The following is a 12,575-nucleotide window of genomic DNA, read 5'->3' as shown; positions in this document are numbered from 1 at the left end:
TGCTTTGGGTCATATGGACATTTTAACAATATTGGTTCTTCCAGTCCATGAACATGGAATATCTTCTCATTTGTTTGTGTCATCTTCAATTTCTTTCATCAGTGTTTTATGGTTTTCAGAGTACAGATCTTTCACCTCCTTGATTAAGTTTATTCCTATGTATTTTATCCTTTTGGTACAATTATTATTCTTTTTTAAAGACTTTATTTATTTATTTGACAGAGACGCAGCAAGAGAGGTAACACAAGCGGGGGGGGGGGGCGGGGGAGAGGGAGAAGCAGGCTTCCCGCCTGGCAGGGAGCCCGATGTGGGGCTCCATCTCAGGATGCTGGGATGATGACCTGAACCAAAGGCAGACGCTAAACGACTGAGCCACCCAGGCGCCCCCTTTTGGTATAATTATTAATGGGATTGCCTTCTTAATTTCTCTGTGCTGCTTCATTATTAGTGTATAGAAATGCAACAGATTTACATATATTAAATTTATATCCTGCAACTTTACTGAATTCACTTATCATTTTTAGTAGGTTTTGGTAGAGTCTTTAGGTTTTTCTGTAGGTAGTGTTGTCTGCAAATAGTGACAGTTTTACATCTTCCTTACCAATTTGGATGCCTTTTATTTCTTTCTCTTGTCGGATTGCCGCAGCTAGGACTTCTAGTACTATGTTGAATAAAATGGTGAGAGTGGACATCTTTGTCCTGTTTCAGATCTTAGAGGAAAAACTCTGTTTTTCACCATTGAATATGAAGTTAGCTATAAATATGTTAGCTGTAAAATATGTGTATCTTGACTTAGAAATATCACTCTTAATTCAGTTTAATAAACTCCTTTTAGCAGTAAGAAAAAAAGCAGACTCGGCCACAGAGTTTTATTTATAGGAAACAGTAGTGTTATTAGTGGCTTAATGTTAAAGGGATAAAATAAAGATTCCAGCATATCAAAATATTTAATATTTTCATTAGTACCTCTTTTGGTGAAATTAAATATATTTCTTATATTTGATAGGGTACACAGTCTGGAGATAGAAGAAAACTAAGTCCTTAAAGAAATAATCATTAATAAAATGGAGATGTGATCAAAATAAAGTAAGAAAAGATTAGTGCAGAATACATGTAGGGAGAGAAATAATCTAATAAAATTCAAGAGAGGCCAGTTTGCTGTGTACACATATGGACAAAAAAGAATCTAGAAATCAAACTGGATATAGTTGTCATTTAGCACTTAGTTAACTGTCAGCTGAGTCTCCTGTTCATCATTGGTTAGTCCCTGATTGTATTACTTTATCTGGTATTATACATCACACTATAGGAATTATGTGGGGACTCACTTTTTAATTCAGGTAAAAGAAAAAAGGTAGGTCAAAAAATTAAAGAATAAATGAATGAGGAAATATTAAAGTAGTATATTCATTCTCTCATTTCATGAACATTTATACACCCCCTATATGCAAGATACTGTGATAGAAACTGGTAAAAGACATAGTACTTGCCTGCAAGAAGTTTACTGTCTTAGTGGAAGAGACAGATAAGTACATATAGTGTGCTCTGCCCAGTAGTAGAAAAGTGCCCCCTAACCCCACCTGAGGAGTTGGGGAGGTTTCCTGAAGAAGCTGAACTATGTCTTAAAGGTTAAGGGATTTCCTTTTCCTGTAAGATTCTAGACTAAATAATCTGAAAATTCTCCCACCACAAAACACCCAGCAATGCAGAATAAAATATAACAAGCATCCCTTTTAAATTCATAGCAGAGCTTATTTAAAAAAAAAAAAAAAAAAAAAAAAAAAAAGGCAAGATAATTCTCCAGGAGCCCAAACAAACACAGCTAAGAAACAAAATTGTAAGTCTTAAAATAAAACTTTAAAAAACCCAAAGTTTTAAAAGGAAAGTGGTAAGTTGCCCTGAAGGGATTTGCTGGTCTCAAAACCCATGACACAGAGATCTCAAAGAAAATATGATAGGCCATAATATCACCCTTTCCCAGGTAGTCACAATAATTAAGCATTTATTCTTAATTACCAGGGGCACAATAGTGGCTATGCATATTACTAAGTGAATATCAAATTGACTGCTAAATTCTACTTCTTGTACTTAATCCTGATTTATTTGTTGCTAATTAATATGATCACCTGCTCTCAAGAGGCAGCATTGCTAAAAGGTACTTAATGTTGTGCTATAATTAGTATATATAGTTGGAATATCTTGGTTTTAAAAGAATAAAAAAGTGAACTGAACTATTGGAATTATCTGTGGGAACTTTTGACTTTCTTAACTTTTAGGACTTTGTGTGCTTTGAAATCACATTTCTTTATGATAGTTGATCTGGTGATATTTGATAACATTACAAGCCTGGAGTTTGTGACTATTTAAAAGGGGATTAAAAACCTACTAAGTTTTTTTAAGATTGTATTTATTTATGAGAGAGAGAGAGTAAGAGAGCATGAGTGGTGGGAGGGGCAGAGGCCTAGGGAAAAGCAGACTCCCCGCCAAGCGGAGAGCCCGATGCAAGACTCAGTCCCAGGACCCTGAGATCATGACCCGAGCTGAAGGCAGCTGCTTGACTGACTATGCCACCCAGCTCCCCAGAACCACTAACTTTTTATGAGAAATTCACAGACTTCTTAGATTTGGCGGTAAATTTAGAAAAAACATTATAATACTGACCAAGATAAAGGATATACAGTGTCAGGTTTTTGTTTTTGTTTGTTTTGTTTTTTTACCACTAATTGAGTAACCAGGCTGCCAAGAGGTTCCCTCTGGTTTCATATCTGCAGCCTGGTTGTCCTGGGACTGCTGTAGCCACTGTGATGCTCGGGTTGCCATTCAGCAACCTTCTCTTCTCCACGGTAGAAAGCTTGTCAGACGTCACCGGAAGGCTTACAGAACTGTGTCTGATAAACCAGAGCTTCAGCATGTCGGATATATTTGCTGTAGCTTATGTACTTTCATACTTCTGTAATAATGTAGACTTCTAAACTGTGTTATTTGTTTCTTTTACAGGATAATGAAGGTCAAACAGCTTTACATTACGGTAAGATATTTCCAAATTATTAATAATCATAGTAGAAAGTTTTCTCTATTTGTTTATTTCAACTTCGTCCAACCCTGTGTAGTGCTTAGAAAAATGCCTGGTCAGTTGGTACAACCACTGTGGAAAACAGTATGGAGGTTCCTCAACAGAGGAATAGAATTAGAATTTTAGAAATTTATAATTTTAGAAAATTAAAAATAGAGTAGAAATAGAATTAGCATTTGATCCAGTAATTCTAGTACTGTATATTTACCCAAAGAAAATGAAGACAATAATTCAAAAAGATATGCATCCCTATATGTACTGCAGCATTATTTATAATAGCCAAGATACAGAAGCAACCCAAGTGTCCATTGTTAGGTGAATGAATGAAGATGTGGTATATATGTGTATTATGCATACACGCACATACACACTAGGAAATACTACTCAGCCACAAAAGAAGAATGAAATCTTGCTATCTGCAACGACATGGGAAAACCTACAGGTATAATGCTAAGTGAAATAAGTCAGAGGAAGACAAATGCTGTATGATTTTGCTCATTTAAGAAACTAAGAACTTAAAGAAACAAATGAACAAAGGAAAAAAGAGACAAACAGACTCCCGTACAGAGAACAGGGGCACCTGGGTCCCCAGTCCGTCCAGTGTCGGACTCTTGATCTCAGCTCAGGTCTTGATCACAGGGTCGTGAGTTCAAGCCCCGTGTTGGACTCCATGCTAGGCTTGGAGCCTGCTTCAGAAAGTAACAGCAGGGAACAAACTGGTGGTTGCCAGAGGGGAGGTGGGGGTTGGTGGGGGGTTGGTGAAATGGGTAAAGGAGATTCAGGCTATACTTACCTTGATGAACACTGAGAAATGTATAGTCTTGTTGAACTGTCATATTGTATATCTGAGACTAGTATAGCACTGTTATTAATTATACTTGAATTTTAAGAAATAATATAAAAACAAATTTAAAAAGGAAAATGGTCACTAGCAGAAATACACTAATTTTTTGTTTAAAAATATATTAATAACTTCTAAAGTTGGAGATTCATAAAAATTCTTAAGGGAACATTCATAGTAAATTGAGCCTTTCTCCCTTTGAAAATTCATTATTTCATTCTTGGTATTGTCGGTGACAGCAGAGGTGCTAGTTGTCATCACTGTAGGAGCTCCAGGCTCTCCTACAAGAAATACTTTCTTGATGTAATTGAAGTGAAGAAAAATAGATTTGATTTTTTAACTCATTTCACTTACTGATTAGCTTAGTTGAGTAATCTTCACTTAACTTACCTGTAAAATAGAAAATAATCTGTAAGATGGACATAATATGGCTCTTATAGAATACTGGGTAGATTCAGTGAGATACAAGATATTGAGGTATTTTGTAAATAAAGCACATAGTAAAATATCCTTACTTTTATTCTATTTGGGCGTGAATATGGTTGAGTAAAAGACAACCATCAATATTTAAATCAGATTAAGGATCAACCACCTTCAGACTTCGGGAAACGGAATACAGTAGGCTCTTTTGCCAGTTTTGCCCATCCTAGACCACTATTCAGTAGTAAATGACCCAGATGCCCCTGGACATTTTTGTTCACTGCTTGTTAGCATTTGCTTGGGTGTCAGAAACCTCACTAGATTGTCTAGGAGTCTAAACTCTTGTGCTAGCTGTTAATGCTAACTATATTTGTCAGCCTAATAATGAAGATGGAATATCACCAAATGCATGGCCCAACTTATCTCTGAGTTTAGCTAGTATAACCTGGATATCAAAACCAGCACAGTCAGTCTCACATTTGAACATATATATAAAAAATCCTGAATAAAATATTAGAAAATGAAATCCGTCGTATTTTTTTAAAGATGTGATCGAGTTGAATTTATCCTGGGAATTCAAAAATGATTTAACAGTTTAAACATTTATTAATGCAGCTTGCCACAACGAATTTTTTGAAAACCATTTGGTCAAATCAGATGCAAAGGGGTGCCTGGGGGGCTCAGTGGGTTAAGCCTCTGCTCAGGTCATGATTTCAGGGTCTTGGGATGGAGCCCCATGTAGGGCTCTCTGATCAGCAGGGAGCCTGCTTCCTCCTCTCTTTCCTCCTGCTTCTCTGCCTACTTGTGATCTCTTTCTCTATCAAATAAATAAATAAAATCATATGCAGAAAAAGCAATTGAGGAACTTCAGTACAGAATGCAATATAAAGAAGCAATACACAAAAGTGATTAAGACCCCAGGTTCTTATGCCAGACTTGTGGGTTCAAACTCTAGTTCTGCTACTGAACTTGGACAGACTATTTAATAACTTCAATGCATCTGTTTACTTATGGTGAGATAGGAATAATAATAATAACCTCAGAGATATATTATAAACACATAATGGGCTAATCTATGTAAAGTGCTTAGGACAATGTCCACCACCTTGTAGGTACTCAGTAAATGTTAGCTAATATGATTGTTTATGATAAAAACTCATAATAAACTAGAAATGCAAGGAAACGTCTGTGGCCTGATTATGTATCAGAAAGCAGAACAAAAATATAAAGAGCTAAGTCCTGGGCAAGTGCAGTCAGGAGATGGAGGCTCCCTTATTCTGTCCATCATCCCCTCATAAAATGGAGGCTTGGGTGTGGTACGCTGACGGTACTGAGCCCCTGATCACCCTTGCCTTGGCTCACAAGCTGTAATGGCTCCATGCTGCAAGAGGCACACCAGGCCGCCCCGACAAAGCCACCAAGCACCAACTCCTAGAGCAGGGGGAGGAAGGGTGTCACTCAAAGAGAAGCTTGCTGCTGTCCCCACTCCCAGCTCTAGAATCTGGCTCAGAGATTTTGCCTAGGGGGAGAAGCACACTATGAAACAGCTCCTAATCTCTTCCCAAAGGAACTGACCTCATTTGCAGTGGAGCCTGGAGAAGTTCAAGGCGAAGGGTAGTTTCAAGAGTAGTGGAGAGGATGGGAGAACACTAGATCGGGGAGGAGCCTTCGTCAGTACGAACAAGTACCAAACATGGAGCTTTAAAGAAGCCACAGTTTGGGTTGGTTTGTAGGATAATTTATGCCCCAGTTGAGTGGTTTCTTTTGAGCACTTTCAATATGTTATCCCACCGTGTTCTGACCTTGAATATCTATTTATAGAAACAGAAGGAATCTATATCTAGCAAAGCTGTCTTTCAAAAATGAAGAGGTCTTTCCCACATAACAAAAACTGAGAGCGTTTGTTGCTGGCGGACCTGTCTGACATGAAGTCTAAAGGAGAATATTCCACTAAAAGCAAATGACCCAAAACATAATTCAAATCCATATGAAAAAATAAAGAGCACTCATAAGTACAGTTGTATAGTTAGAAAAAAAAAGTGTACATGCACACTTTTTTCCTCCTTTCTTTCTTAAAGAGTAATGTCTAAAGTAATATCTAAAATAATTAGTAAAAAGTAATGTCTAAAATAATATGTATATAATGTATTATTGGGCCCATAACATATACAAGTATAATGTATTTGCCAATAACTGCCCAAAGGAGATGGATGAGAACAAAGTAACAGTGGGTTAAGGAAGGGGCTACAGATGTTAAAGTAATTGTAATAATGTCTTGTTGGATTTGTAACATTAATAGATGTAACAGGTATAACAACACTACCACCAAAAGAAGGAAAATGGAATAGAGATATATGGGAGTAATGTTTCTACATATCACTGTAGAAATCTGAAGCTGGACTTAAACCACTTATGTGATAAACCCTAGAGCAACCACTAAAGAAAAAACTCAAAACAGACATTTCAAAAATAATAGTTGGAGATTCCCCACCCCACTTTCAGTAATGGATAGAACAGCTAAACAGAAGGTGAACAAGGAAATGGAAGACCTGAACAACGCTATAAACCAACCAGATCTAACAGACTTGTAAGAAACACTCCATCCAACAACAGAATATATATATCCTTTTCAAGTGCACATAGAGCATTCTTCAGGATATGCAATATGAAGGCCATGAAACAACTCCATAAATTTAAAAGAATAGAAATGGTGCAGTGTATGGTCACCAGCCACAGTGGAATGACATTAGATGTCAAGACATGGAAACTCACAAATCTGAGGAAACTCATCAACACACTCTTAAATAACAAGTGGGTCAAGGAGGAGGAAATTAAGAGAAATCAGAAAATACTTTAAGATGAATGAAAATGAAGATAATACATGCCAAAACTTACGGAGTGCAGCTAGAGCCGTGCTTGCAGAGAAATTTATAGTTGTAAATGCCTATGTTAAGAAAGAAGAAAAATCTTGAATTAGTAACTAACTTAATCTTCCACTTTAAGACACTAGAGAAGAAAAGCAAACAAAGCCTAAAGAAAGCAGAAAGAATAATAGAGATTAGAGTAGAAATAAGTGAAATAGAAGATCAAAAAACAATAGAGAAAATCAACAAACTAAAAATTAGTTCCTTAAAGCAAAAGAACTAGCTGTTCAACCCACAGAATTATGGAAAATAATACATTGTTGTATTTAACCCACTAGATTTTGAGTAGTGTGTTACACAACAGTAGATAACCAAAAAATGCACCCCATAGACATCAATCAGTTTTAGGTGAATTGAATGCATATAGAAAGAAAAGCAAAATTAGAAACTTTTAGATGAATGGGATAAATAATGGCTTATTGGGGCACTGGGGTGGCTGTTCGTTAAGCCTCTGCCTTCGGCTCAGGTCATGATCGAAGTGTCCTGGGATTGAGCACCACATCAGGGCTCCCTGCCCAGCGGGAAGCCTGCTTCTCCCTCTCCCACTCCCCCGCTTGTGTTTAGTCTCTTGCTATGTCTCTCTGTCAAATAAGTAAGTAAAAAAATCTTAAAAAAAGAAAAAAGAAAGAAAGAAAACATTCAGGAATACAAATCATAATTTAAATTTAAATAAATACATTAAAATTTTAAACTTCTATTAGACAAAAGATAGTATGAGCAAAGTAAGAACACAAGGCACAGACTGGGAGGAGCTATGTGAAATGCAAATAACCTGCATAAGATCGTTATTCTGATTATATCAAGAACATATACCCAGCCAATAAGAAAGACGATCAGGGTGCCTGGGTGGCTCAGTGGGTTAAAGCCTCTGCCTTTGGCTCAGGTCATGATCTCAGGGTCCTGGGATCGAGCCCTGCATCGGGCTCTCTGCTCAGCGGGGAGCCTGCGTCTTCCTCTCTCTCTCTGCCTGCCTCTCAGCCTACTTGTAATCTCTGCCTGTCAAATAAATAAATAAAATCTTTTTAAAAAAAAAAAAAAAAAGGAAGAAAGACGATCAAATAGAAAAATAGACCCCCAAAATGGGTAGTTCAAAGATGAGAAGAGCCAAAATCAAATAAACAGCAAGAAAAGATCCTCGGCCCACTCATCACTCTCAAGAACTATGACTGATCTGGGATTATACCCTGCTTACAAACTCACAAGTTAGCCCAGCACGGTTTCCTGGGTTCTGGTAAAAAAAACACAAGACTTACTCACAGTACAGCAAGCAGTATGAGCTTGATGTTTGTGTCACTTCCTTTTGAGTTCCGTGGGAGCTAAGCAGAACAGCTCAGGTAGATACTACATACACAGTATATCATGTCTTAGGAATCCTGAGCTTAGGGGCGCCTGGGTGGCTCAGCTGGTTAAGTGTCTACCTTTGGCTCAGGTTGGGATCCCAGGGTCATGGGATTAAGCCCTGCGTCGTCCACCTCCCTGCTCAGAGGGGAGCCTGCTTCTCCCTCTCCCTGCCATTCCCCCTCGAGCTCTCTCTCTCTCTCAAATTAATAAGTAAAAATCTTAAAAAAAATAAAAGGGAATCTACCCTGGAAGAAACACTACCTCTGTTGTCCAAGGCTGTTCACTACACACGCATCCTTGAAAAAGAGTCTGGAACAGAAGCTGTGTTTACCTTTGTTCTCAAGAGGTACAGAATCACCAAGAGTCCCGTGGAGAACCGTCTCCCAGCCATAATCATGGGATGCAGATTATGACATTTAGATGTAACTTGACACTGGTCAGACTGGCAACAAGTAAACAACTATAAATACTAGTGTGAGGACGTGGAGCAACAGGAACACTCACACTTTGCTGATGAGGAGTATCAACTGTCACCACCACCTGGGAGATCACTTTGGCGAAATCTAGTGAAATTGAAGGTACGCATACCCAACCCAACAGTTCCACTTCTCTTTATATAACCTAGAAATATTCCTGGACACGGATGTGATGAGACATGATTAAGAATATTTATTGCAACATTACTTGTCATAGCCAAAAATTTGTTTTATTAGCCTTTATATTCCTCTCTATGCCATACTTAAAATATTTGTTAGTTAAAATTACACACACACACACACCTTGATACATATATATGTATTTTATGTTATCAAATGCCTTTGAAAGGTGAACCATTAAAAATGTACATATTAATGCAGTATATAGGAAAGTAAGCTCTAGGCCCCCTCTGTAAGCAGCCTTCTAAAACAGGGTGTGGTGGGGCACCTGGATGACTCAGTTGGTTAAGCTTCTAACTCTTGGTATCAGGTCACATCATGATCTCAGGGGCCTGGGAGTGAGCCCCGAGTGGGGCTCCACACTCATCAGGGAGTCTGCTTGAGATTCTTTCTCTCCCTCTTCCTCTGCACCTCCCCCTGCTTCTGTGTGTGCACATGTACACTCTCACTCTCAAATAAATAAATAAATAGATAAATCTTTTAAAAAATAGTGCTTTGGCTTCCCCATTTTGTAAATGAGGAAAAAGTTAATAAACCTACTTAACGGAGCTGGAAATTCAAATCCACATCTCTAGATTTACTAGGAATTGAGACAAAAGCAAGTCCCTTCCCTTGCGTCTTTCCACAGCACTTACCGCTCACTCCTCAAACACATTTATGTGATTATTCTGGCATTTAGCGCCTCAAGTATCACCAAGCGCTGGCTCTTCTAAACCCTAATTTTTGACCCAGGAAAAAACTTTTCTTAGGCACATCCACAGTTGTGATGGCAGTTTGGGACAAGCAGGCCTAAGTCAGACAAGCCCAGATAATTAGGGGAAGGAAGAAACTTCACAGTGATTGGTATTTCAGTGCGAAGTTCAGGGCTCCCCCTTTTTCCTGATGTCTGATTTCAAGAAGCAAACTTCTTTTACTCCAAAATATTTGCCATTAGGTCAGAGTTCATTGCTTTGCTTTGAGAGATATTCCCTGCCAGCGTAGCCACATCCTCTGCTAATAACCCAGTTCTGATTTCCATCCCCTTCTTTCCTGTTTCACCCACCATTCAGGTATTTTTAGTGCCTTCTCTATGGCATGGGTTGTGCTTTCCTTCTGTTCTCCATCCAGAAACTGTAGACACAGCTAAGGCCGACTGAATGCGCCTCTGAAAATGTAGACGAGTCACCCATCATCCATAGCTAACCACGCAGGGTGAGCACCTCTGTGGAGGTGGGAATGTGTCCATTTAAGCTTGACATACGCAAAATGCATTTCTAGATAGCAACAGGTTTGGAATTTTCCCAAGGTCTTCCTGATAGGCTTCAGAATAAGCTGTATTTTATTTATATACTAATATGGGAAATTTTCTAAGATACATTGTTAAGGGATTAAGGTGCAGAACAGTGTATATAGTGTGCTACTGTAAATATATCTATGTGTATTTGCTAGTAACTGCAGAAGATTCCTCAAAAGAATACACAAAAAGGCATTGTTGCTTGCCTGAGGGAAGAGGAATTGCAGGGCTAGGATACGATACAAGCATAGGATAAAAAGGTTTCCTATAAGCCCTTTAATAATTTCTCTATTTGGAGATTTTATATACACACACACACACACACACACACACACACACACATATGGAAGAGACATTGAGTGTTATATATAATTTATCTGAAAATTAATTTTAAATTGCTTGAAATCATATCATAGGCTCTATTAGTATTGTGACTATGACTTACTTATTTAATTATATGTCATTCATTCAACAAATATTTTTGAGCACCTACTGTTGGCTAGATAAAATACACCAAAAATCTTCTTTAAAGGTGAAAGAATGTCCCCAGACTTTGGGTGTCTTGAACTCCCACCCACAATGCGAGGATGAGACAGTCATAATGGTAATTGTTTGAGCTGACACCACATCTAAGTGGGAAAACGATGGGCTTGGGTTTCAGTGGTGCCGCTGGAATGGATGCTCCTGAATGAGAAATAATGAGGCATTGGAATGGAGACCCTGCACATAGGCCAGGACACGCAAAGAGCTATACCCTCCATTAAAAAAAAAAAAAAAAATTGGGGCTCCTAGGTGGCTTGGTTGGTTGAGCATCTGCCTTCAGCTCAGGTCATGATCCAGGGTCCTGGGATTGAGCCCCTTGTCAGGCTTCCCGCTGAGCTGGGAACCTGCTTCTCCCTCTGCTCCCAGCTACTGCTCATTCCTGCTCTATCACCCTCTTTGTCTATCACCCTCTCTCAAGTAAAGAAATAAAATCTTTTTTAAAAATTAATTACATTAGAAAAAGTTGGCCCAACAGTGTAAGGAAGGAAGACAAAGAAGCTTACCTGCCATTCATCAGAATTTTGAGTTGGGGGTAGAAAGGCCCCATCTCATGTGAGTTTGGGGTTTAAATTTATACTCTATCTCATAAATCCATCAAGTGAATAAATTCACATAACCTATGCCATAGGATATAGGCTGGTACCCATGAGGGACCTGGGAAAGCAGATGCTAAACTTCTCTTGAGGGACACCCTCTCAACCAGGGCAGCACAGAAGTCCTACAGAAAGAAGCCCTGCTGAAAATGAGCTTATACTCTAAAACTACAAAATCTACTTAAGTGGTTGTCAGCAGACATAGTAAACCTCAGGGTTAGACTTTTAAGAACTTCAGTGGAACCACTGGACAGAAGTTACCAGAAGTTGTGTAAAATCAGTGGATGAAAAACATACAAACAAGACTTTCCCAGAAAGAACAGATAAATTTGCAAGAGAACTATATGAACTTTGATAAATTAAAAAAAAAAAAATTTTACAGTGTATAGGTTAAAGTGCAGAATTGGCAGAAGTTTAAAAAAGAAATGGTGAACAAAAAGGTGGTTCTAAAGGCAGTACAGAAGATAAAGGGAAATGTGGAAGAGACCAGGAGTGTAAAATAATCAAGTCCAGCATTTTTAAGTAGGAGATCTAGGAGAAATTAGGTAAGAATCAATATTTGAAGATCTATCTATTGATAGTTTGTGTAATTGATGAAACACTCAAATCTTCAGATTCAGGAATTACAAGAATCTGATCAGGTAAAATATTCATCCAATGGAAATCTATACAGCAATAAAAAAGACTAACTACACGCAACACCTCGGATGAATCCCACACTCTTGAGTTCAAGATGCCAGACACTAGAGTTCTAAGCATCCACTTATATAGGTCAAAAACAGGAGGAAAAACTCATCTCCAGCATTAGTAAATGGGATCCTGGTTTCCTTGGGATAATAGATAGGTGATATTTGGAAGGGCTTAACAGGGCAGCAGTGCTTCTGAGATTCTAATAATGATCTCATTCTTCA

The 12,575-nt window shown here is 38.3% G+C and overlaps 1 protein-coding gene across 3 annotated transcripts in view; it reads left to right on the top strand.

The window, feature by feature from the left end:
- ACBD6 (acyl-CoA binding domain containing 6) overlaps window positions 1-12,575 on the top strand; it is a 206,542-nt gene that overhangs the window by 180,263 nt on the left and 13,704 nt on the right. For all 3 annotated transcript variants that reach the window (XR_006604955.1, XM_004767895.2, XM_004767894.2), the window contains one exon: window positions 2,998-3,028. Coding sequence is in view for 2 of the 3 variants with exons in the window: in XM_004767895.2 (XP_004767952.1) it covers window positions 2,998-3,028 (31 nt within the window). In the remaining variant the exon portion in view is untranslated. The remainder of the gene's footprint in view (window positions 1-2,997; window positions 3,029-12,575) is intronic.

Source organism: Mustela putorius, unplaced genomic scaffold (assembly GCF_011764305.1).
Source record: "Mustela putorius furo isolate JIRA1106 unplaced genomic scaffold, ASM1176430v1.1 tig00537335_pilon_pilon_pilon, whole genome shotgun sequence".
Taxonomy (NCBI): Eukaryota; Metazoa; Chordata; class Mammalia; order Carnivora; family Mustelidae; genus Mustela; species Mustela putorius.
The sequence above is the reverse complement of the archived record's forward strand: the minus strand, read 5'-3'. Positions and strand labels throughout refer to the sequence as shown.